The 24604-nt window shown below is 32.7% G+C and overlaps 4 protein-coding genes across 7 annotated transcripts; 2 read left to right on the top strand and 2 right to left on the bottom strand.

The window, feature by feature from the left end:
• Positions 1-2341: 2341 nt before the first annotated feature.
• Positions 2342-6872, bottom strand: LOC103831252 (glycosyltransferase BC10). The gene is made up of 2 exons (XM_009107136.3): positions 6221-6872; positions 2342-3101 (listed from the first exon to the last, which is right to left on the bottom strand). Exons 1-2 carry the CDS (start codon positions 6812-6814, stop codon positions 2445-2447), a joined length of 1251 nt encoding a protein of 416 aa, XP_009105384.1. The 5' UTR covers positions 6815-6872; the 3' UTR covers positions 2342-2444.
• A 3644-nt stretch (positions 6873-10516) lies between these two features.
• On the top strand, positions 10517-21573 carry LOC103831255 (nicotinamide adenine dinucleotide transporter 2, mitochondrial). 4 transcript variants are annotated; one of them, XM_033274366.1, is made up of 14 exons: positions 10517-10710; positions 11241-11387; positions 11471-11800; positions 11873-11949; positions 12038-12176; positions 12269-19885; positions 19947-20030; positions 20139-20245; positions 20331-20379; positions 20476-20579; positions 20649-20743; positions 20826-20914; positions 20992-21086; positions 21165-21573. In XM_033274366.1, exons 6-14 carry the CDS (start codon positions 19801-19803, stop codon positions 21396-21398), a joined length of 942 nt encoding a protein of 313 aa, XP_033130257.1. In that variant the 5' UTR covers positions 10517-10710; positions 11241-11387; positions 11471-11800; positions 11873-11949; positions 12038-12176; positions 12269-19800; the 3' UTR covers positions 21399-21573. The 4 variants fall into 4 exon arrangements, with proteins under 4 accessions (XP_033130257.1, XP_009105386.1, XP_018508543.1 ...); XM_009107138.2 differs by having other exon boundaries at positions 11471-11949; XM_009107139.2 differs by lacking the exon at positions 20139-20245 and having other exon boundaries at positions 10572-10710; positions 11471-11949; positions 20299-20379.
• On the top strand, positions 14571-17166 carry LOC117126861 (putative two-component response regulator-like APRR6). Its single transcript, XM_033276042.1, has 6 exons — positions 14571-14709; positions 15186-15332; positions 15426-15884; positions 15957-16055; positions 16154-16426; positions 16970-17166. The coding sequence occupies exons 1-6, from the start codon at positions 14571-14573 to the stop codon at positions 17164-17166; spliced, it is 1314 nt and encodes a 437-aa protein (XP_033131933.1).
• LOC103831254 lies at positions 21427-24046 on the bottom strand. Its single transcript, XM_009107137.3, has 2 exons — positions 22586-24046; positions 21427-22546 (listed from the first exon to the last, which is right to left on the bottom strand). The coding sequence occupies exon 2, from the start codon at positions 22026-22028 to the stop codon at positions 21600-21602; it is 429 nt and encodes a 142-aa protein (XP_009105385.1). The 5' UTR covers positions 22029-22546; positions 22586-24046; the 3' UTR covers positions 21427-21599.
• Positions 24047-24604: the final 558 nt, after the last annotated feature.

A 24604-nucleotide genomic window follows, 5' to 3' on the forward strand; every position in this document is an offset into this window, starting at 1 on the left:
AAATTTGAAAATAAAAATTTTAAAAATAGTTTCAAAAAGTATTTTCGAATAAAAAAAAAAAATTTCGAAAAAAATAAAAAACAAATTCAAAAAAAATTATAAAAAAGTTCGAATTTGAAAACATATAATCTAAAACTATAAAAAAATATTTTTTTATTTTTTATATATCTAGGGTATTAGTGTCATTTTACCTATTAAATGAAACATTTTGGTAATTTTCCTCCTTGTGCTCTATTTTTGTGACCAAAACTTGAAAATTTTCTATTTATGAGAATTATCCTTGTACAAATCATATATTAATGAAGTATTTTTTTATTTATTTAAAATGCAACATCAATATTAATAATTTAATTTTAAACATTAGTTTTATATGAATTAATAAAAAAAATATTAGCTTCTTTGTTTAGAAATTTTTATTCTCGAAATGTTTTTATGAGAATAAATTAAATTATTTTTGTTATATTTTAAAATATTATTTTATTTAATATATTATAATTCAGTTTAATGTTTTTATTTTTACTAAAAATATCAACATAAAATGTTACAACCAATAAAATATTATTTATTTTGTTTTATATAAAAATTTAATTTGATAATTTAAAAAGAATTGGGCTATACTATTTAATTTCAAAATTAGTTACTGGAATATATAAAATATGGTCTATATTAAATATGATAAAGAGTCAAATGATAATTACCTAATGACAATATATATATGTTTTCTTAGAAATGTTATTGTTTAGATGTATATTATTTTTGTTAGGAGAATATCATATATGAGTAATTTTAGGATTTTTAATTAAATTTCTAATAAATGGTCTAACATAGACTTGTGTATGGTAGATAAAAAAATATGACTCTATTTTCGTATGATAAATAATTTTTTATTTCTCTTAATTACTTAGAAACTCAGTAAGTATCAATTGATGGAGGCAGGGGCAAAACTAGTGCAGCTACAATGGGGACACATGCACCCATAATATTATTAATAACAGTTATTTAGTAGTATATAAATGTTCATTGAAATCAGTTAGTTGTGATGGTTGCATGTGTGCACCCCCTAGGTGTATAAGCTTCGATTCCTCTTTACATTTCCAAATTTTGTATAGCTTATGCACCCACTAGAAAATGATCCTGACTTCACCCCTGGATGGAGGTGCTGTTACATGGTCTGGATGAATGTAACGCCGGCCACTAGAGATGCCTTATAGTCCGGTCCATTATTTCTTTCTGATTTCTCGGATTATAGAAACTAGAAGGACTATATAAGTATGGGAAGCATGTGAGCTTCTTATCGCATAGTATGCAACATCGTCGGCTTCATATTAGATAGCATTACATAGAGATACAAAATAGTCAACCATAGAAACATAAATATGGAATAGGGAGAGGCGTCCAGACTGAAGCCTGACTAATCATTGCTCATATGAGTCGGAGACATGCAAATTCGGTTGCTCTACGTGGAAGTTAAGTCTAATCATACATGGAGCTACCAATTTTACACTGGATGAAAATTGATTTCTGATGTAGATAAATATGACAACTTGTCATTTAGTCAAAACCACTAGACCACCGCAACTTGGTTTTCATTGGCTAATATTACAAGATAACAAACAGTTAAATGGAAATATTTATGTATTTTGTTAAGCAACTTGTCATTTAGTCAAAACCACAAAACAACTTGTCATTTTTTATGTATTTTGTTAAGCCTCAATGTGACATGGCTAATATTACAAGATAGCAAATTACATAAAAACTTTATAATTTACAATAATAGAATTATAATATTTTATTAATTTAGAGATTATAAATATAGAAATAAATTTATATTTAAAATATATTTTATGTAAGATGAGAGTTTTTTCATAGTTTATATATTGATTACATTTTATAAATTTGGTTTTCATACTATTCTTATTAAATTATTTGGTGTATAAGAAAAATGTACCACAAAATTTAAACATGTTTTTAGAAGTAATATGATAATATAATATTTAAATGGTTTGAAGTGTTAAGAAAAAACTAAAAATATGGATTTTATCGTGAATAAGAATAAATGATAAGATTTTTTGTTTGTATTTATATAAATCCTCCATATTTTAATTATTGGTCTATGATTTTAATAGATCATATATTTACATAAGATATTTTTTAAGTCATATTTTGAACCCTTTATTTTTAACTTATAGTATTTCTTAAATATTAATTTATAGTTACTATCGTACATAAGATTAAGTATGGAATTTCAATTTATTGACTGTTGATAGATATTATTCAGTTTTCATAGGCTTTGCGAATAGATTAATTTCAATATAGGATCGGGCTAACGATTGTCTCTCAATGTAGGGTAAATGATCATTTTTGAATTGGAAAGAAGAATTAAAAGAATACAACATTACGTTGACAAATTGAAAAAAAAAACATATTTAAATGAAAGAAAACTATCAGAAATATAGAACAGTAGGTGCAAGCCTGAGCAACCTGCCGAGAGCAGTGGGCAAGAACTTGCGAGCAAATAAATAACAAATATTCGTTTTCTCTCCATTGTGGTAACACTGCCTATTCTCCTCACCACCACTCCTCAGCTTCACTAAGAACTCTTCTGTCACCTCGTATCTGATAAATCGGTTTGGATGGGGTCCACCTTTCGACCAGTCGACCCACGTGAGAGTCCGGTTCGAGTTGCGACGACCAAGGCTCGATTTGATGTTGAGGAGTGTCGGGATGTAGTGCTCGTCTGTGTAGCAACCGTGATGGCAATAACGGTAAAAGAGAGGCCAATAAATTTTGTCGGAGATGATTTCGAGGGCCATGGCACGGTCCAACTCGAACCATTGGGAGCCTTTACGCCAGTGTCGTAGCTGGATACGTGGCTTCATTTCAGGGCTGTATCGGCCACGTCCAACGCCACCGAGTTCGTCGTAGGACTGGACGTGAGTTTGAATTGATTTAGTGAGGTAGGAGTAAACTGTTGTAAAGTTGAAGAGAGGGATGCATGATTCCGAGAGAAGTACGAATCGTTCGTTTGATATGTCTAATAAAGCATTTGCTAGTAATCTTTGTTCTGCTTCCACCATATTCACATATCCCCAATCCACTCTCTGTATTATCAATAAATAATTCAAAAAATTGTTATAAGACCAAAAACATAATGGAATCTATCAAAAACCATAAGGTAATCTACTTGTGGTCTATTAACTTGAATTAGCAGTCAATGAATAAAAATGTAAATTTAAATAACAGTGTTTTTTTTATCAACAGTGTTAGTTAGGGCCTTAGGGGTATTCAGTTCTGACTTCAATTCGATTTTGTTTTGCTTTCGATTTTAGAAAAATTAGCTACTATATTAAAAATTTATTTATTATAGTTTGATTCAGATTTCAGACTGAATGTCTTTGCCTTTTCTCTTCCATTTTGTAATTAAAAATGGCTACATGTAGCTTTCAATAAAATTTGTAAATTTTCAATAAATATTATTTTAAATTTTAAATAAATACTATTTTAGCATAAAATCACATTTTATATAAGATCTTAAAGAAATATAAGCTATTTTTTATTTTAAACAATAAATTAGAAACTAAAAATCTTGTAAATATCAAAAGTATATAAAAAATCGCAAACATGTCGTATACACATGATCATATATATTATGTAATTTATATATAACTATAATATTATATTATTATATTTGAACACATATTTAGTTTATTATTTATCTAGTTTGATTAGTCTATAAACAAACTATATTTGTACACTGCAATTTTTTAAAATAAAATCTATACAGTTTATAGGATATACACTACAAGAAAACAATGGCCACTCCGATGAAATTTACCGAGAACTTCTTTTGTGGGAAAGGTAACGACATGTTTGTGATAAAATTCCGATAACATATGAATTATGTCGGGATCATCTCGGAAATTACCGATGAATCTATTTTCTCGCTGTTTTCTCGAGATGCATAGTCGGCAATTTGTCGGAAACCAAAAAAATTTCTGAGGAACAGGTTTTGTGGGAAGGTTCTCAGAAAATGTTGACGGTAATTTCTCGGAACAATCAATTTCCGACAATCAATTATTTTCTGGGTATGGCTTCGGAAAAGTAGACGATAAATTGTCGGAGCTCTTTCTCGGCAGTTACCGAGGAGAAATTGATCTCGGAAGATTTGACGGAAAATTGTCATAATAGCTTCTAGCGTACATGTGACGCCATTCGAAGCAAAACCAACCATGGCTTTTTCAGTATTTCTTTATATAAGCGTTCATGTGTGTCTTCATGTGTAGATCTGAACTAGAGAAATTTGAAAACATATATACGAGTGTTTGCAGAAAATCGATTTTACAATTGAGATTAGATAAGGCTAAAGACACTAAGAAGCTATTTGAGTATGCACATCAAGAGATTCTTCTTGTCAACAAAGAAGTTGAGTTTACAGAAGGTGTGGAGAAGACGAAGATGAAGAAGAAGATATTTTTAATATTTTAAAATTTAGTTTTAGTGTTTCAATACATTTACCTTTATACTTTTTAGTTTTTATGAGTTATTTAGTCTGTATTTTTCTTGTAAGCAATATATATCCCGTGTATATCTTTATAATAATCAAATGGTGTATATTTGTTCCTTTGTTAAGAACGTATTTATCTATTAAATTTCCAGAAAAAACATCTTTATGTATTAGTGTATTACGGTGGTCTTCAAACAATTTCCCAGAAGTGTAAAACAGATTCACCGGAAATACTGTAGTAACGATTTCTCCTCGGTATATTCAATGTCATGTATCATCGGAAAGGCCTCGGTAAATACCGATTAACTTCTGACAAACCAACTTCCGAGCATGCTTCGACGAGTTTGTGGCTTCACATTTCATCGAAACGGTCTCGGTGTATTCCGACAAACGATTCCGACAAAATTTCCGAGGATATATCTCGTCGGAAATTTCCGACACAGCTCCGACATCAATCCATTTCCGAGACCCAAACTCCGACTAATTGAGTTTTCTCAGAAGACCATCGGTTCGAGCTTGTTCCTATTACTTACCGACAAAGATGGCTGTCGGCATGCGGTGCTTTTTCTTGTAGTGATATCCAAAACTAAAATATATTTTTGGGTTAATACTTAAAATGTTTATATATACTTAAAATACTTTTCTTAAGTATAGATATATATATATTATTTTTACTTATATGTTTCAGACAAAATAATGTCTCGAGTCAAGTACATTGCAACGATATCTTGCAATGATATCGAGTAAAAGCGCTAGTAGATCAAGATCGAGTATCAAAGTTAGACCCGTTTTTTACAAATTTTATTCAATTTCAGAGTATCAGAAATTTCTAAATATCCCGACAGTACATCCCTAAAATAAAATTCAATATTCAAATGACCGCGTGTAACAATGGACCAAGAAAAAAAGGTAAGTTGGAATAAATATCTAAATTGTTAACGACCGTTTGTCAATATTTACTTCTAAAAGAGCAATAAAAAGACATATCACAAGAAGATTGATGAATCTTAAATTTGAGAAAGTTAGGGAAAGTAATTAATTGGGAGATATTCTCATTCAAGACATATATGTTTGTGCCAACTAAGTTTTGATAAAAGGACTAATAAGACCCCTCTTCTTTTGCGGGTACACGCGTTTATGCCTTGGCAAAAACGTTTAAATTCACTAATGAAAAAATAAACCATGCAAAATATTGACCCCAGAAAAACGAAAAGGAAAACCATGCAATGTATAGTATTATATCATATGATATCACTGGCACCGACGACGGACCATAAACAACTGCTTGATAAAAGGTATAATAATTTATTCAACAAAAAGTAATCGTCTTGAGCAAGATAATCTACATTCCTTCACATATGATTTTGATCTCTTGAATATTAGATTTTTGTTTTATCTTTTACTCAATCTCAGTAGAGCATGTTTAGAAATTAGAACACGAGCACACAGTTTTCTTTAAAATTAAAGTGAATGGTTTTTGGTCATTCAGTTAAATATATTTCAGAATTTTTAAATATCAATCTTTTTTTAATCAGATTGATATTTTTCTTACATCTTTATATCAATTTCAATTTGATATCTTTTTTACATTTTGATATCAATTTTACTTTTTTATTTGGATATTTGTTAGGACTACTGAACGTATCTTTTAATACTTTTTGTCTCGAAATGAAAATAACAAAGAAAACAAAATATCAAAGTATGTAGGAAGCTGACCTTGCTAGGAATCTGCCGGCCATGGAAGACGGAACCTTCAGGATCTGTCTGGTTATAAGAAGGGTAGGAGTGAACGTAGATACTGAACAGACCCTCGTGCCCTCGAAAGAATCTCTCCCATAAAGGAGCAAGAGGTAAATGACCTTTTGTCAAGAACATGAAAGCAACCTTTGGTGTTCTACGAAAAGGATAATTCTTGATCTTAGGTGTCATTGAAGCTCTCCAAAGAAGCTCTTCTTCTTCCATGTCGTGCATGATCTTCTTCGGCGGCCTCAGAAACTGTTCTAGTCCAATGTGTTCGGGCTGAGAAGGAGGAGGGGGAGAAGGAGGAGGAGGAGAAGGAGAAGGATGAGGAGGAGAAGGAATAGAGGAGACGAGAAAGAGCTGAGAGATGCGTTGGATGTTGGGTGAAGATATGGAAGAGATGTCTTGAAGAGAGGAGTGGAGAAGGATACCGATGATTATGCCGCAACATAGAATGAGGGAATAAGAGAGGAGATTAAGGAACTGATGGTATTGTGCATTGAGAAGCTTTGCTACTAGAGATGGTGATGAAGAAGACAATGATGAGTTTTGCTCTTTTTGGTTCTTCATCGAGAGAGAAAGAAACAGAGTGAATTGTGTTTATGTTGTTGGCTAAAAGAGGAGTGAATGGATCTACAAAGTTTTGAATGGAGAAGAAGAGACAAGTTCTTTGCTTTAAGGACAAGAGATACGTGACCGCTTTTACAAGTGGAGAATTTTATTTATATTATTCTTTGTTGAGTCTCCCTTTTACTTGTCAAGATTGAAATTGTATGGGTTGAAAAGATGAAATTTGTTTACAAAAATAAAGATTTCATATATTCTGTAGATGTTAACTAGTAAGGGAAGAATCTGTTAGAAACTAATTTGGGGACATATTTAACGGGTGATTAATGGTGTGGTATCATTTTAATAATGATGAATCTGTTGTTCCTCAAAATTGATACCAATTAAGTTGAATTTTTTATCAAACTAAAAATATATGGACTCCACCATATTCATCTATGTTCCTCAGATTTTGATGAATTAATGAAGAGTATTTTCTACATCTAAATTTGATGAGGAACAAACGTTCCTCCATATTTTTTTTATTTCAATTTAATTCCTTAAATAGAATTTTGTTCAACATTTTTATGTTAGTTTCATTCAATTTTCCTGGTCACCAACTGAAGCCTGTCTTTCAAACAATGTGCAACCAACTTTACAGATAAATTTGACATCTAAAAATCTCAGCAGACTTTGAACAAAAAAAAAGAATTCTCAGTAAACAAGTATTTCTACCTCTTTTTTAACCACGTATAATTTTGAGTTTTCCTACATGATTTATCCCTTCTAATGACTGACTGCGTTTTTATTATTCCTTTTTAAATTGTTTTGTCTTTACAAAAAGCTATGCTATTTCTGTTCTAATTTTATTTTCTGATTACATCGTCACTTTTAATTTTCTTTACATTTAAAAACCGTAGTGTGCTCCATCTTCTCTCTTGATTTCCGACTAAGCTTGTGCAATCTGACCGACGTCGGCGGATTTCCTTAGCCACGACGTCAGTCGAACTTTTTGTTTTGATGATCCTTGTTCCGATGTTTTCTCCGGTTCCGGTGTTATCCGATCGGCTTTGATTCCAGCAACATGCCTTACCTTCGGTGGTCGTTTGGCTTTTGTCTATGCGTCTTTGCTTTCTTCTCCGGTGATGGGCGGCCGGTTTTGATTCTGATTTACATCATGTTTCCTGTTTTGTGTGACTCTCGTGTCTTCGATTGATGGCTTCGTTCTTCGGATGATATCTCGACCCGAGTTGATTGAAGCTCTTCGTTGAAGGGGCTCATGCGGTGAAGAAGTAAAAGGTGGTTTGTGGATTTTAAATTCATCAGTGGTGATTAGGGTGGCTTTGAATGAGATCTCGAGATAGTTCGATGGACGCTCTTCTTTGGAAAGAACTCAGGCGAAAAATATGTGTGAGGTGGCTTGGCTCCAGTGTGTTCCAGAAAAACACGATTTCGTTTTGACTCGTAGGCTTAGGTAAGATGGGGTGGCTTTGTGACGCGTGTTTCTTTGTTGGTGAGGGTTTTAATACGTGTACGTCCATGCGAAATTCTCGACGTGTGGTAACGTGTGGCGCCAATCGGGTCTTGTATGTTTGAGCTTAAAACTCAAGTGGTATCTTTAGTATTGCCTTTTGTTTGGGTTTTATGTAAAACATTTTGGGCTTTTACTTTGGGTTTTTACCCATTAATAAATAATAGATGGCAAAAAAAAAAAATTTCCTTTACGTGTTTTCAGTTTTGTTGTATGGCTCCTTCCTTTTTTTTGTGCAACATAAAAACTTTGTTAAAAAGTTTAAAGAGGTTCAATAAATGGGATTACAAGAGACTTGTGTGCCAGTGCTTTAGCCATGATTAGAGGTATACATATCATTTAACAAAGTTTTTATGTTGTGTGAAGCAAGGCTCCTCTAATCGCCAGTGCTTTAGCCATGATCGGTGAGGAGACTTGATCTAGCGAAATCGATTTGTGATGAAGCTCGGTTTCAAAGTGATCAGAGAAAATCCAGGCTAGGCCTACTGAACCAGACTTCCAAGACGCATCAGTGTTGCAATAAGTGAATTGTGCAGAGGTCACCAGAGATCGAGGCAAGCGAGTTAAAGGTGGCATCTTTAAGGCAGCTAGAGGTTGATTGGTTTAGGCTTTTCCCATTCATTCATTGCACAGATAGCCTGAAGCAGAATTTCTTGAGGGGTAGATAATCGGTTCTCAAATAGGAGTTTATTTCTTGAGATCCAGAGATTCCAGCAAATTCAAAGGAACAAGTCACCTACGACGCCCACTGAAGGTAGCATTTTCCAGAGAAAAATTTCAGTTTTAGCAGAAGAGGCGGATTATTTACTTAATGTTTAAATCATGTAAATTCAATATTATTAATTATATGTAATTGATGCCCGAATATAAGTTTTTTTTAATTTCCCATTTTGTAACATTTATTTCCCCGAATATAAGTTTTTTATCCTCACATGATGGTAATCATTTGTTAAATTATATATATACTGGTATACATAGTTAATTTTTTCTATAAAAATTTAATTATTTTTGATAGATCGATTTGATCCGGCAATGCTCGTTCGCTTTGAAAAACAGATTTTCACCCACATTGTTTTATAGTCTACATGATCATATGTTAGACTTTAGTCATTTAAGACGTAACCATGTGAGAAAACTTATTTGTAAATGTGAGTTGCATGAGATTAAATTTCTAGGTAATTTCCAAGCTAACTGTTTTTACCGTTATTTGAAAAAGCAAAGTTGGTATCATGTCTAAGCATAGCATACTATAAAAGTCGGGTAAATGAAATTCACATCTTTATCTATAAACATTAAAATTTAGTTGTTTGTATATACCAATCTGAAAAATCCTGCTTTTATGGCCAAGTCACTTTCACCCTTTGTAATGAATTCACTTCAACATCTATAAGCAATCCCAATTCAGATTTAAATTATACTGCTAACTTCCATTTGCCTAAATTTAATCACAAACTCATTTTTATTTATACAACTGAGTTGTTGCAAGCGCCAAACAATATAAACTTGGACGTCTTACGAATGTGTTGTTGACGATTACCAGAAAATAATATCTTCGGGAAAGGCTATTAAATACATATACATCAATCACAGTATCTTATGGCAAAATAAGAGAGAAAGCAATCAATCATCTACATAGATGATACGTAAAAGCAATTAATTTAAACAACTATTAGTTACAAAAAGAAGAAATTAAACAACTATAAGTAAAACATTCAAATCACAATTAAAAATACATATCTGCTTATAGCAACTAAAGATGGTTTTGGGAAGACGAATTGAAAAATGATACGTAATTACGTATACCTCAAAGTGTGTATATATTTTTTCAAAGTGACCACGTAAGATCTAGAGAAAGGCAAAGATTGAGTAATTTTGGAACTTTGATGTACATTAGAACCTATGTTATATGGAATCAGACTTGGGTACGTAGAAGTGAAATCATATGGAAGTGTAGAAGCAAAACTTTGTAAAAAGTTAATAAATGGATATATCTTAGAAGCATATATATATATATATTTATGAATAATTTTATAAAACATGTGACTAAGAAGTATATGATTTAAATTAAAAATTAAAATCACTTATTCATATGGTCAATTAATATGTTGCGATAAAATTAAGATACAAGTTTGGTTCATTATTTATATTTTGTTCTTCTATATATGTCCATGCAATTGTTTCTCTCTTCCTCATCTTGATCCTTCTCTGGAACTCTCTTATCATATATTTTTATAAAAAGTTCTACAGAAAATGGCTGAAAATTTTGCTTTTGTTTTGTTCGGAACCAAAATTTCTAAACACAATGGTGATACTCCCATTCTGCTAATCGACCATGATACTGCATCAATCGCTTCTCTCACTCCAATGCTTAAACAACATTCGTACAAGGGTAAACATCTAATTACCTGCTTTAACTTTTCTTTTATTTATTTTTATATATATTGTAATTGTTATTATCTATTGATTTTTCGGTCATATTTTTTTTCATCTATAATGTTAACATTATGATTCAAAATGGTTGTGAGATAATACTTCAAAATATTTGAACTAATTTGATGAAAATATTTTGAAAAATAGAAAAAGTATGTAAAACTACAAATTTTCTTTATTTTACACTTACTGATTACTGATTTGTTTGAAAATACATATTTTCAAATTTTTATTCATGAAGATTTATGTTGGTCCATATTTTTTTTTTTAATTTGTTGCTATATAAAAAAATTTCGAGTTTTGCTAAAACCTATCATTTATCTAACAATAAATATTTATATATCAAGTATCCTCTAATAAAAATCCATAAATTTTAATTATTTTCTAAATTTTGTAGAGGATTAAGAATTTTAAAAGAAAATTTTGATTTTTTATTCAACCCTTGGTTTTTAAAATTTTCCAACAACTAATATATAAATTGATATTTAGTGATAAGTGTGAATGTGGCAAGTGAGGCTGTATCAATGCTCGAAAAACAGAAGGACATCGTACTTGTCATCGCCAACAATGAAATGCCTCATATAGATTCGCATTCGTTTTACACTTCTTTGCTGACCAAAGATATTCCTTTGATATGTAAGGCGTCCTCTTTCTTATTACTATTTTGCTCATTTGCTTAAATTATAAATTAACTTTTTCATCTTGTACATGTTAAAAAGTGATCAGTTCAGAGGGGAAGAGAAACAAATCATCAAACTCTTTGGAAAAAAGAGCGTGTTATTTCCTAACAAGGCCTATTCATGAGAAAGATATCAATAACATGTTGCAACATGTCTTACCTAATAAGAGCCAGAAGTTAGAAAAAATAAGCATACCTAATAATGCTGAGGCCTTACTGCGTATAAATCAGATGAAAGCTTTCAGAGAAAATCTTAGGAGACAGAGAACAGAAGTAAATAATATAGAGAGTAAAGTTAGAAGATGCAGTAATTTATGGACTTGTGAGAATCACTTGAAGTTCTTGTCTGCTATCTCTAACTTGGGTGACGGTACAGTTTTATTTCATTGTTGACCATTATTTTTTTGCTTCATTCATATTCTTCTACTCTTTTATTCTACAGATTCTCATCCCAAATCCATATTGAGTATTATGAATGTTCCAAATTTGACTCACCGGGAAGTCGCTCGCCACCTTCAGGTTCATATGTATACTTTTTTTATTCAACATGTTTAGTGTTTTTACTATGTTGATCTTATTATATTATTTTCTTCATATATTTCTCTAGTCTTACAAAGCTAAAGTTGATCGAATGAATGAAACACTATCGAGGAAAGAGTGGATACCAACAAATAAAACATTTGAATACCCTTCAGACTACAAATATCCTTTCACATTATCCAACATAGCAAAAAATTTATTTTCAGGTAACTCCATGCATGTGGTATTCTCTCAAAGGAAGAACTCTTTTTCATCATTCATCATTCAAAGTAAATACGTTTCTTTTTATCTGTTTCAGGTAAGAACCTTATTAGGTAAAGGGATACAAAGCTAAAGTTTTATCTAGGAGGGCAAATGGACTTAAGCAATAGCCAGTGGCAGAGGTAGTGAAGCAGTGTGGGGTCATATGACCCCCCTATGAAATTAATATTATCTCTATTGTTAATGTAATTTTGAATGAAGTTGGTGAAATATTCAGATAAAATTAATGTCCCCTATGTATGTGTTAAATCTTCCAAATGCACTTACTATTTTATTTATTTTGTTTTATGAGTTATAAGGAATTTGTCCGTGTTTCATTCGTAGATTTTAATTTTTGAAGTGTTTGAATTGACATTTGTTTTTAGTTTCAAAATCCTTATATATTAAATTAAAACAGAAAGACTTTTAAAAAATAACCTTAATTTTGTATGTTATTAACAAATTTTTTATTATGCTTATGTATCACACCACGAGCCTTCTAATACCATATATTAACTAACCCTCTACTTATTAGAAATATTACGACATATGCCATCAACATAATTATCTATCATTTATTCTTTATATTAAGTGTTATGTATATTTGGTTCTACAGAAGGCGACAACATATGCAATAAATCAAAGTTATTTTCTAATATTTTTAAAAGCCAACCGTATGAACATCTACAAATATTTTTCCAGAGGAATCATTTCAACAATAGACATATATACAACCTTTTATCAAATATATTATGATAAATAATTTAGAAAATTAGATTTCCGAACTCAATTTTCTTAGTCTATGGAAAGAAAAATCATTGCAGTAGATGATGAGTATATTATTTATTTTTATTATAATACATACAGACTTCATTAAAACCATATATGTAAGGAGTTGATGTAACCAATTTCAACCATTTAGTTTATTTGTTACATGATCAAAAAGTAATAATATAAAACATATTTAAAAATGTAACATGATTTTATTTATGCACATAATATTCACGTATAGAAATATTTTAGTTTAGATTTATAGTCATATAAAATTGTTAAATATAATTGTAATTTTAGTGCATTTCCAAAAAAATTTGCTGCGTATTAAACATATTAGCGCAGTAATATATCTATGTGATTTTTGTTAAATATGTTAACTCTACGATAACATCAATATTCTATATTACTTTCAAATGGAATACACATCAAAATTGCAAAATCATATTTTCATGTCAAACTGCAAAACCACATTTTTCCATCACTAAAATGAGTGTATTGATTCATTTGGAATAATAACGATTTAGCTACTATTTTCAGCCATGACGCTATAATCAAAGATGTTTTACTTTTGTGGCTACTTTTCTATAGCCACAGATTTTCGCTTTATAACCACAAAATCTTGATGGCTATGGCGTACATTTTTACCATAGTAATGAAAGCTATAATGGTTGAAGCTATCACTAGTGATACTTCAGTAACACTTCTTTTAACTCCATCAAAAGATTTTAAGTACTTTTTTGCATTGATGATCATATCACTAAAATAAGTAGATTGTTGCATTTCAGCATTTGGAATATGAGAAATTGAGAATGCAGATTAAAACAATATTAATTTATGGATAGAGAGATCTGGGTTTAAGAAGAATGGCTGAATGGAAAAATGAAGTTTTAAAGTAAGCTGTTAATCAACCCCTGGTCACGAGGTACAAATCAACATTCATTCAGAAGAATCGTGTTAAGGTTTCTTTAAACGCTCGCTGTCCCGAACATCGAGGTCTCGCCGCATCCCGCTTTGCTTGACGCTGGCGGTGCCCCTGTCCGTGCTAAGCCCTGCCGACGAGCTCCACTGTACCTCCGCTCGTTCCGGTGAGATTTTGGATGTCAGCACTCGAGTATCACACCTGACGAAACTCTAATCGTTAGATTAGTGAACTTTTGTTGGGTATGGGCTTTAGCAAGTGGGTTGGGTTTCAGGCCCAATTGCAGGTCACACACCTTTTTGTTCTATCAACTAGACATCTGTAAATCATCCAGTTGGAAAATACAGTATAAGGTCAAATAGTAGAGTAAATATGTTGCAATAAAAAAGAAGACATGGTTGTTGACCTTTCGGTTTTAAGTTGGCAATATAGTTAGTGTTACAAAAAAAAAAGTTGGCAATATAGTTAATAATATGTGGTCAGATGGTCAATTAATATTTTACTGTAAAAATTAAGATACAATTTTTTCTTTTGGAAATTAGTTTTAACCTTAGTTTGACCATAATTTTTTATATATGTCCATGCAGTTGTTTCCCCTTTCTTCATCTTGATCTTTTTCTCGAACTCTCTGATCAGAATTCTTTTTGTATAAAACATTTCTATAGAAATGGCCAAAGAAATTGCTTTTGATGTTACCGGAAACAAAATTTCTAATTCCAATGGTGATACTTTCATTCTGCTAATCGATCATGACATTGCATCGATCTCTTCTCTCACTTCAATGCTTCAACAACTTTCTCACAAAGGTAAAGATCTTGTTACTCGTTATAAATTTTCTTTTATTTCGCTGTTTATATAATAGTTATCATTTTTCTATTCACATATTTATTATATCCATTTATAAATGATTTCATCTATTATGTTAACATTATGATTCAAAATACATAGATTTGTGGTTATTAATATTTGAACTAATTTGATAAATCTATTTAAGCTATAATTAATTATTTTATTAAAAATGTATAAAAAAATATAACATTTTATCTCAATTTTAGTTATTCATTTGAATTTTTATGGTATTCCATTATAGAAAATATATGAAACTAAATTTATCTAAATATAATATGTTAGATTAGCATGAAATATAATCAACAATACAAATCTTAACTATTATTTTTATTTCTGAAGATAACTAAAGGTCTAATAAGAAAAAAATTGCTTGTTTTCTTCAACATTTGGTTTTGAACTTTTCAAAAAACTAATATATAAATTGATGTATTAGTGATAAGTGTCAATGTGGCAAGTGAGGCTGTATCGATGCTCAAAAAACAGATGGATATCGTACTTGTCATCGCCAACACTGAAATGCCTCATATAGATTCACATTCCTTCTACACTTCTTTGCTGACCAGAGACATTCCTTTAATATGTACGCTTATTTAATGCATCATCTTACTATTTTGTTCATTTGTTTAATGTATATGGTAACTTGTTTTTTTTTTATCTTGTACATGTTAAAAAGTGATCAGTCCAGAGGGAAAGAAAGCTAAACCATCAAACTCTTTGGAAAAAAGAGCGTGTTATCTCCTAGAGAAGCCTATTTCTGAAAAAGATATCAACAACATGTTGCAGCATGTCTTATCTAATAAGAGCCAAAAGTTAACAAAAATCAGCATACCTAAAAGTGGAGGGGGCAATATGGAGAAACGTATAAATCAGATGAAAGCTTTCAGAGAAATCCTTAGGAGACAGCGTCCATCATCTTTTCTAGGAAAACCATTGTTAAAAAAATCAGCGTACCAAGAAAGAAGAAATATAGCAAATGTTGAAAGGAAAAACAAAACTGTGTATCCTGTTGAGTTTGAAAATAAGAGAAATGAAGGAAATAATATAGATAGTAACACTGGAATACGCAATAATTTCTGGACTTATGAGCATCAGATGAAGTTCTTTTCTGCTGGCGCTAACTTGGGTGAAAAAGGTACGATTTTTATTTCATTTTGACAATTTCTTCTTTGTTTCAATCATATTCTTTTACTCTTCTATTCTGCAGATTCTCATCCAAAATCCTTATTGGGGATTATGAATGATCGAACATCGAAGAATGAATATCCTTTCACATTATCCAACATAGCAAAGAATTTCTTTGCAGGTAATAACTCCGTGGGAATTCTCTTAAAAGGGAGAACTCTTTATCATCACTCATCATTCATCACTCAATGCAAATATGCGTATTTCATAAAATTTCAGATAAGAACCGGATTAAGGAGAGGGATACAATGGCGCTAAAGTTTTATCAAGGAACAAAAATGGACTTAAGCCGTACCTCTTGGTTTGGTAATATACCAAACAGTTCATCCATGGAAGCAGATCGTGTACCTGCGGCCACAAGTAACATCCCACCTTGCAACATTTCTCCCACTGATACTGTTAGCCATACCAATCTGGTTTCAACTAGCTTAAACGATAACAATTTTCTTGACCATTCTGGCCTGCCATCAAGCGTTGGTACATCTAACTCAGGTGCGTTTGATAAGTTATATGCTTCAATATAATTCTAGCACGTTTCAGTTTCTAAACTAGTATAAATTAGATGTTCTTCCTAAATTTAATTTGAACTTACTCTTCCGCAAGACTAATCCAGATCAGTTGGGTTGTGTTTCTTTAGGAGAAATGTGTGCTACTTCTGAAGATATGATTCTATCTACAGTTCAAAATGATGTTATCCATTGCGAACCAAGTCATACTTCTCTGAACAGTGAGGTCACTCTTCAAAGCAATATGACACTTCCTCAAACCAATATAATTGATATAGGTAATACTTCTTTTAGAGAATGCTATGTTATTCCTAAAGATATGATATCATGTGAAACTGATATGACTCTTGAGAGTTTGGTCTCTGGTGGATTAAATTGTGGAACTTATTAACTAGTATGACCATTCTTGGAACCAATATAAACATATGAACCAGATTTCTTCTTAAAAGGTTATGTTATTCCTAAATATATGATTCCTCTAAGACTAATACAAATTTATTTCTTTGTGAAATAAATTATGCTGCTCTAGGTAATGCGACTCCTCTTGAAACCAACATAGAAGATATAAGCCAGTTTCAACAAGATGCATGTTATGATTTGCCGATTGAAGATTTGATTTCTTTTGACACTGACGTTCATGAGATGGACATGCAGCATGTGTTAGGAAATAATGGTTCTTCTGAGGTGAATATTTTGCCCAACACTCATGTCGGCCATGAGGATTGACGACAAGTTTTAAATGATAAGTATATGTTTATTAGTGATAGAGAATAAATGAATAAACCAAGACATTAAATGATATTGGACTTGTTTTATATATTGCAAGTGCATTTTACATAAATAAAAAAACAATATATTGCATGAACATTTTATATTCGTTTTGTATGTCAAAAATACATATCATACTAGTGCATGTGCATTATTTACATATATATAATAACAATGTAGATTTCATAATTTCTTTAGACTCTCAGTAATCTTCAGGTAAATGCGTATTCAAACACTTAGTTATAATTATATATCTCATTAACTTTGGTTTGTTCATATTATATGTTTTCTTGGTTGTAATTTAGAACGGATGAAGGCTATCTACTGTCAAAGGGTTCGAATGCATCAAATTCATTTCAGTATCAAGTTCTTTGTGTTGTGCCACATATATTTAACCAAAAATGCAAATCATAGCCTCCCACAAAACTCTAACTAGCATTGTAAATTCATTTCTGTATCAAGTTTCTTGTCTATATTATTTTGCAGTACCTTGAAGAAGTTGGATGGCCGAAGCAGGCTGTGTTATGCTTGCACACAGCCAAAACGCCTGGTTGTCAAGGTTGATTTTCTCTCCTGCACCACATCATGCAGCTAAGTCTGAATATTAGAGTCTCGAATATGGATATTCGTTAGAATTTTTGGTTAATCCCACACCTAATTTAACAATTTGATTACTGTTGCTCCAAGAGAGTTGCTGACGAGATGAGAGTCAAGCTTGAGGACGAATTTGGTTATACCATTTGATTCATAGGCTATACAACTTCGGTAGGGATTCTTATTTTAAGCTTAAACTAATATCAACAGGAAGCTATGTTCAGGAAGGTTTCTGCAATCATCAAATTGGATACAAAAATTTATATTAAGACAGCAGCGGAACTTCTCATGCAACGTAAAATATTTCGTCTCTGAGAAGATCTCTGTGTATATGTGTTATCAGTTCATGAAGCTAACTGCAAGTCTCGTTTACAGGTGGGATTTTAAAGCTCTTGAAGATGCACTATGTAAACGTATTATAATCACACCCGAGGAAGTTGACAAGTGAAGTCTTGCTAAAGACCGATTGTTCGATTGGTAATGGATCTTTATATATTTGATGCTAACTGAATATCCCTAGTTATGTGTAGATTGATAGACAAGATTATAAAAGCCAATCGGGCAAGATGCTACTGCTATCATATTTGGAACAAAATCAATCCCAAACATAAATGAATACCAAAACAAAGTTAAACTTCAAAAAATATCTACAAGTAAACTACACATATCAAAAGCATATATGAACCTAGTAAGACAAGACGGTCTGTCAATTCTCAATGCCTTTTGAGAAGATTAGTGACTAGGAAAAGAGCAGATAAATCTCTATTACACATTGGGTCTAACTACTGTTTTTTCATTAAAAAAACAACGGGCTTATACATCAATAACAAAACCATCTCTGGTTTATTGATTGAGACGTGTTTCCAAAATCAATCTCTTTTATTTACCTTAGAGTTGCACCGATCATCAATACACAAACTTGTCTCACTCAAATCGAATTGATTCAACAAAACAGACAATCAAAACACACACTTCCTAAAAGAGCCAAATTACCAAATGTTGGAAAGAAACCCTAACCATTTTCCACGGTAAAGGGCTGCGACTTCCTGAACTCACGCTCCGGGAAGGATATGGAGAAGAAGAGCGCGAAAGAGACCTAGACGGACTCGAAACTGAGCGGGAAGAAGATCTGGAACTGGACCGAGATGACGACCTAGAGACAGAAGGAGAACGACAGCCTCGGCTTTGAGAATTCTTTTTTCTTCTTTTCTTAGTTTATAAATTATTAATTATTAACTAAATATTAATTAATCTGAGGGTAAAACGGTATTAATTTAATTAAAATAGTATTAGGACATTTTCAAAGGGAAAAGGTTTATAGGGACGAGAACTCCTCTTTTTTTTACCTAGTTTAGCAAAAAAAAAAAATCACATTTAAAATTTTGGTGGAGATCATTTTGATGAGTGATCATAGGTCGTTTTGACATATTATTCTGCTAAATAGGTAATATTCAAACATATAATTTACAATTATCATTTTCCATGTAAATCCAAATTTTTATGTAATAAATTAATTGTAATTTAAGAGAATATAAATTTATTTGTTTTTTCCTGCTATGATACTCGTTCTTGTCATGATTCTGATGAGTAGTTCTACGGAAGAAAAAACTGTGCTAGATAATAGATTCATATGAAATGCGAACAAAACATATTTTCATGTATAAGACCTCCAAGAAGCAAGACGTGGAAGATGTTGACAAAATATATGTATATAGTCCATTTAATGAAAAGAAAAGTCAACTCAGCAAGTGCACCATCATCGAAGTTGCGGCTTATGGAGTGCACCACGTGTGTTGTAAACGCCAGACAATTTGCCGCCGTTTGGAAGAGATGGTAATAACAAACTTTAGCAGAGGCGAGAGACTCTCCTTCACTATTTTCTTGAATCATATTATAATGCAACCAAGAGCATCAACGTTTGTACATATACAAATTGAACGATTCAAGACTCGTTGAGTTTATCATTTTAGTTTACTTTAATTTTTGGTTTATGCTAAAATGAGTGAAAAAGCTGGGAACTCTGCCGTTGATTCCAAAAGCATTAGAGACACCATCTGCAACGCCGGTGCCGGAGCCGCCGCTGGTCAGTTTTCGGTTTATCTCATCTTTATCTTGATTCTTGGTTGATTTTGGAACTTTCTCAGGTGCAATCGCTGCGACTTTTGTTTGCCCATTGGATGTGATCAAGACGAGGTTACAGGTTCATGGTCTTCCTGAAACTCGAAGAGGTATAAAAACATGAATAAATTATAAAACATATATTCTCAGTAGATGTTTTCCTTTTGGGGATATATCAGATGTGTATGCTTTTATCATCATCTTAATAAATTTGTCAGGTAGTGTGATCATTACAAGCTTAGGGAATATACTAAAGAAAGAAGGTGTTAGGGGAATGTATCGAGGGCTTTCACCAACCATCATAGTTCTCCTTCCCAATTGGGCTGTGAGTTTCCACTTGATTATAACTTGCTATCTTTGTTTCTTATGATCATTCAGATGGCATAAGAGGTCTTCATGTCTTTCGTCAGGTGTACTTTTCTGTATATGGAAAGTTAAAGGATCTGCTCCAGTCAAGTGGTCTGTGCCCACTACTCAATGTTTGCCAGTATTAATTTTTTTTGCTTAGTTTTGATTTTTTTTAATCTTGTATCTTTGTTAATATTCTTGTGATAGATGGAAAGCTAAGTATTGGGGCAAACATGGTAGCTGCTGGTGGTGCTGGAGCTTCCACATCTATTGCAACTAATCCACTTTGGGTTGTCAAAACAAGATTAATGGCAAGTTTTTTGCTTTTGTTGGTTTCAGTTCCATTACGTTGAGTCTCTAATGTTTTCCCTATTTTTCAGACACAAGGAATGAGACCAGATGTTATACCTTATAAAAGCATGTTGTCTGCATTTAGTAGGATTTTTAGGGAAGAAGGATTCCGAGGGTTGTACAGGTCAGTATCTCCAATGAAATCGCAGCTAATGTTTTTTAAATTTATTGATATTTGTATTGTTATTTGCTTTGTGCTGAAACAGTGGCGTTATACCTTCTCTGGTGGGAGTTAGTCATGTTGCGATCCAGTTTCCAGTATATGAAAAGATCAAGCAATACATGGCAAAAGTAGGTAAGCAGTGATCTCTACAAGTCTTGTTATCTTCGTAATCTCACTTGTTTCTGATCATAGTTAGTTCAAGTTCTCAGGTGATAAAAGTGTGGACCAGTTAAGCCCTGGGGAAGTTGCGGTCGCCTCTTCAATATCTAAAGTAATCGCCTCTGTATCAACATACCCGCACGAGGTCACTTTCCCTTCCTCTGTTTTTCTCTATTTCACTTCTATTTCATCATTTACACAATGCTCTCTGTAAACATTTCAGGTTGTGAGGTCCAAGCTTCAAGAACAAGGGCAAGTAAGAAACGCCAAGGCTAAGTATTCGGGTGTCATTGACTGCGCAAAGAAGGTGTTTAGAAATGAAGGAGTTCCCGGGTTTTACCGAGGCTGTGCTACTAACCTACTGAGGACAACACCGTCTGCGGTTATTACATTTACAAGCTATGAGATGATCCATAGGTTTCTTGTACAAGTACTCTCTCCAGATAAGGAAAATTGAAGCAATAAAAACAGATAAGTTCAACGTGAAAAAAAAACAAACCAGTTTAATAATAACATAAGATTTTTTTTTGGTCTACATAATAACATAAGATTTGTTGCCAAGATACGAGAATTTTATAAAAAGGATAATATAATTTGTTCATATAGGAAACAAATTGTTTCCATTGTCACATTAAAAAGAGAAGAAATAGATTATACGTTACTCAGTAATGGTACCAAGCTTAGGACGCCAAGCTCGCTTGAGAAGCCTCTTGCTGAATCCGAACCAAACCGATGACTCCAACTGTGAACTAGTAGATGCGTTTAGTTTAATAGCTGCCATGGCTGCAAGAACTTCTTCTTTTGTTTTCCCCTTCGGTGGTCTCTCCTCTTCTTCTTCTTCCTCTAGAGGAGACGAAGAGACGAATAAGTCTCTCAGTTTGCGTCCAGCCACGTCCTTGTCAGCAGTCTGATGAATCAGCGGCTGCTCCCGGCGGCTAGGCGATCTAAGACTCAGAAGCATCTTTAAGGTTGTCTTCTTGCGACGAAACTGTACCAAAGGACTTGTACTAGGGCTTGGACTTCGCGTGGGGCTTTGTTCAACTCCACACTGCGTCGCTAGGAACTTGAATCTCTGGAGCGTCGCCATTGGTTTGGTATTATTTCAAAAACCTTGAGTTAATAGTTGTAATGGTGCCTCGTATGTTTCCAAGTGATAATCAAAAACCTTATAAATGCAAAAGAAAATTGTTCTTTTGATTCTTTTGAAGCAGTCTTTGTTCTCGAAAGTGCGTGCTTTGAATGGAATTTTTGTGGACCTTAAGGACGTAGTTTCCAATGAAATTCCAAATGTGTCATTATTGATGGGTCTTTGCAGAAAAGATTGAAAAAAAAAAAAAAAGAAAAAGTGTTTTGTTTATTCGATTCCTTTTTCTTTCTCATGTTGTGTGCACTTTTACTTTCTTCAATGTGCATAGAAGGAAGGAATCGTTTCCTCTGTTTTTAAAACCTTTTTTGAGACAAAAGAAAAGGAAATAATGTGCGAGCTGGTGAGAGCTGATGAGAGCCACGTGTTTCTGGTGTTAGATTCATCTTCCCAGCTTTAAAGATTCTTGTGTTGTTACTGTGTGTTTCAGTGTTAGAAACTTAGAATGAAGACAATAGTACCTGTGTTACAAAAAAAAAAAAAAAAGAAGACAATAGTACCTTTTGTGATTTTGGTGACTACTAGTTAATTCATTTGCTATAAAACTGTCTTACTAGACTACACTTGGAGAATCGTGTGGAAATAATGGCCTTCATTATGAATGCATTTTCATTAGTTTTTAGGTGGTTTAGCTCTAAAACTCTAAAACAATAAACAAGAATGACTGATTTTAGTCTTCAACTCCACGATCAGCACTAGCGATACGTGGTATTGTTATACTTGAAGCCTATGGTCGTTGTTTCTTTCTGGTCATCATAGCATATGCGCTCCTCAGTCTAGATTGCCTTTAGTTCTTGTAAAACCTCATCTATTGTTAGTGCCATGGCCTTGTCTAGCGAAAAGCCAACTCTGCCACCATTTCTACAAATTTCCTAACTGCTTCACCCGTCTAGTAGCCAAGGCTCTGATCAATCATTTATGGAGAGTGATTTTGCATTTGTAACATATTTTAAATATGTTAGCTCAACAAGAACAATCCCTAAGTGGTGTATGTCACAAAGTGTTGATTATCCTGTGGGGCTATTGAAACAACTAAACAAGAGTTACATTATCCATAACTATGACACAAAAGTTCGTAATTATGTATTTAAAATTTTAATCAATAAAATATATATTTATTTACTCGGTTGAGACGTCTTAATTATCCGCACCAGCCCTCATCTACGCGTAGGAATCTTGTGCTTATACATAAGGAAAAATGAAGCCGACCAGGTCTTCGGCCATAGAAAGACATACCCATGCGAGAGATTTTTGCGGCACGAACATGTTGCATATAAACAAGTTCAGTATGTGTGTGAAGACATCGTTGAATTGATTTAGAAAGTGTCAATTTTGTTGAACTTTATATATGAAGTATGACGTTGTGTATCATATATATGGCCAGTTATGGACATAATTATCTTCCAAATTTTAAAGAACTAATATACATAAGTTTTGTGATCTTCAAACTGTATAAAAAAAAAATTCTTAATATGTTTATAACTCCTTAAATTTCAGAGTCGTCCCTATCAAATATTTTCATAAAGTAATAATTGAGTTGTCTAAGTGTCTAGTATAAAGTATAAACCAACATAAAATTAAAGCAGTTAAAGTCGACATCGTTGCAGTCCAAAAAGAAGACAATCTTCATCTAAGGAACAAAAGAGATTTGATTTGGAGTCCAAGGAAGAACAGTTTGGGCTCAAAAATAAAAAGAAAATGGGTCGTTGAATTTGCGCCTCCTTTAAAAATTAGGTTGGCCCAACTCCGAAACCTTTCAGTTTTCTCAAAAACATTCATTCGCTCATCATTTTAGGGTCTGTTTGTTTCTCCGTCTGCATGGACCATCTGGATGAAAATAAGAGTTTTGTTTGTTTAGGTATTAAAGTGTAACTCATTCAGATAGATCATCCGGATGAAAATTTGTATTTTCCCGCCAAAACCAAAAAATCTCGTTTTCCCGCAAAAACTGTAAAAATGTGTTCCCGCCAAAAACGTGTTTTCCCGCTAAAACCGCAAAAAACGCATTTTCCGCCAAAACCGCAAAAACGTGTTTTCCCGCCAAAACCGCAAAAAAAAAAACGTTTTCTCGCCAAAACCGCAAAAACGCGTTTTCCCGCCAAAACCGCAAAAGCATGTTTTCCCGCCAAAATCGCAAAAAACGTGTTTCCTTCCAAAAACGCAAAAAATGCGTTTTCCCGCCAAAAACGTGTTTTTCCGCCAAAATCGCAAAAACGCGTTTTCCCGCCAAAACCGCAAAAATGCTTTCCTGCCAAAACTGCAAAAATGCGTTTCCCGCCAAAATCGCAAAAACGTGGTTCCCTCCAAAACCACAAAAACGTGTTTTCTCGCAAAACCGCAAAAACCTGTGTTTTCGCCAAAACCAAAAATTTGTATTTTCCCGCCAAAACAAAAAAATCTCGTTTTCCCGCCAGAACCGAAAAATCTTGTTTTCCGCCAAAACAGAAAAAATTTGTTTTCTCGCTAAAACCGAAAAATTTTGTTTTTCCGCCCAAACCGCAAAAAGAAAACTCGTTAAT

The sequence above is a fragment of the Brassica rapa genome, chromosome A07, assembly GCF_000309985.2.
Source record: "Brassica rapa cultivar Chiifu-401-42 chromosome A07, CAAS_Brap_v3.01, whole genome shotgun sequence".
Classification (NCBI taxonomy): domain Eukaryota; kingdom Viridiplantae; phylum Streptophyta; class Magnoliopsida; order Brassicales; family Brassicaceae; genus Brassica; species Brassica rapa.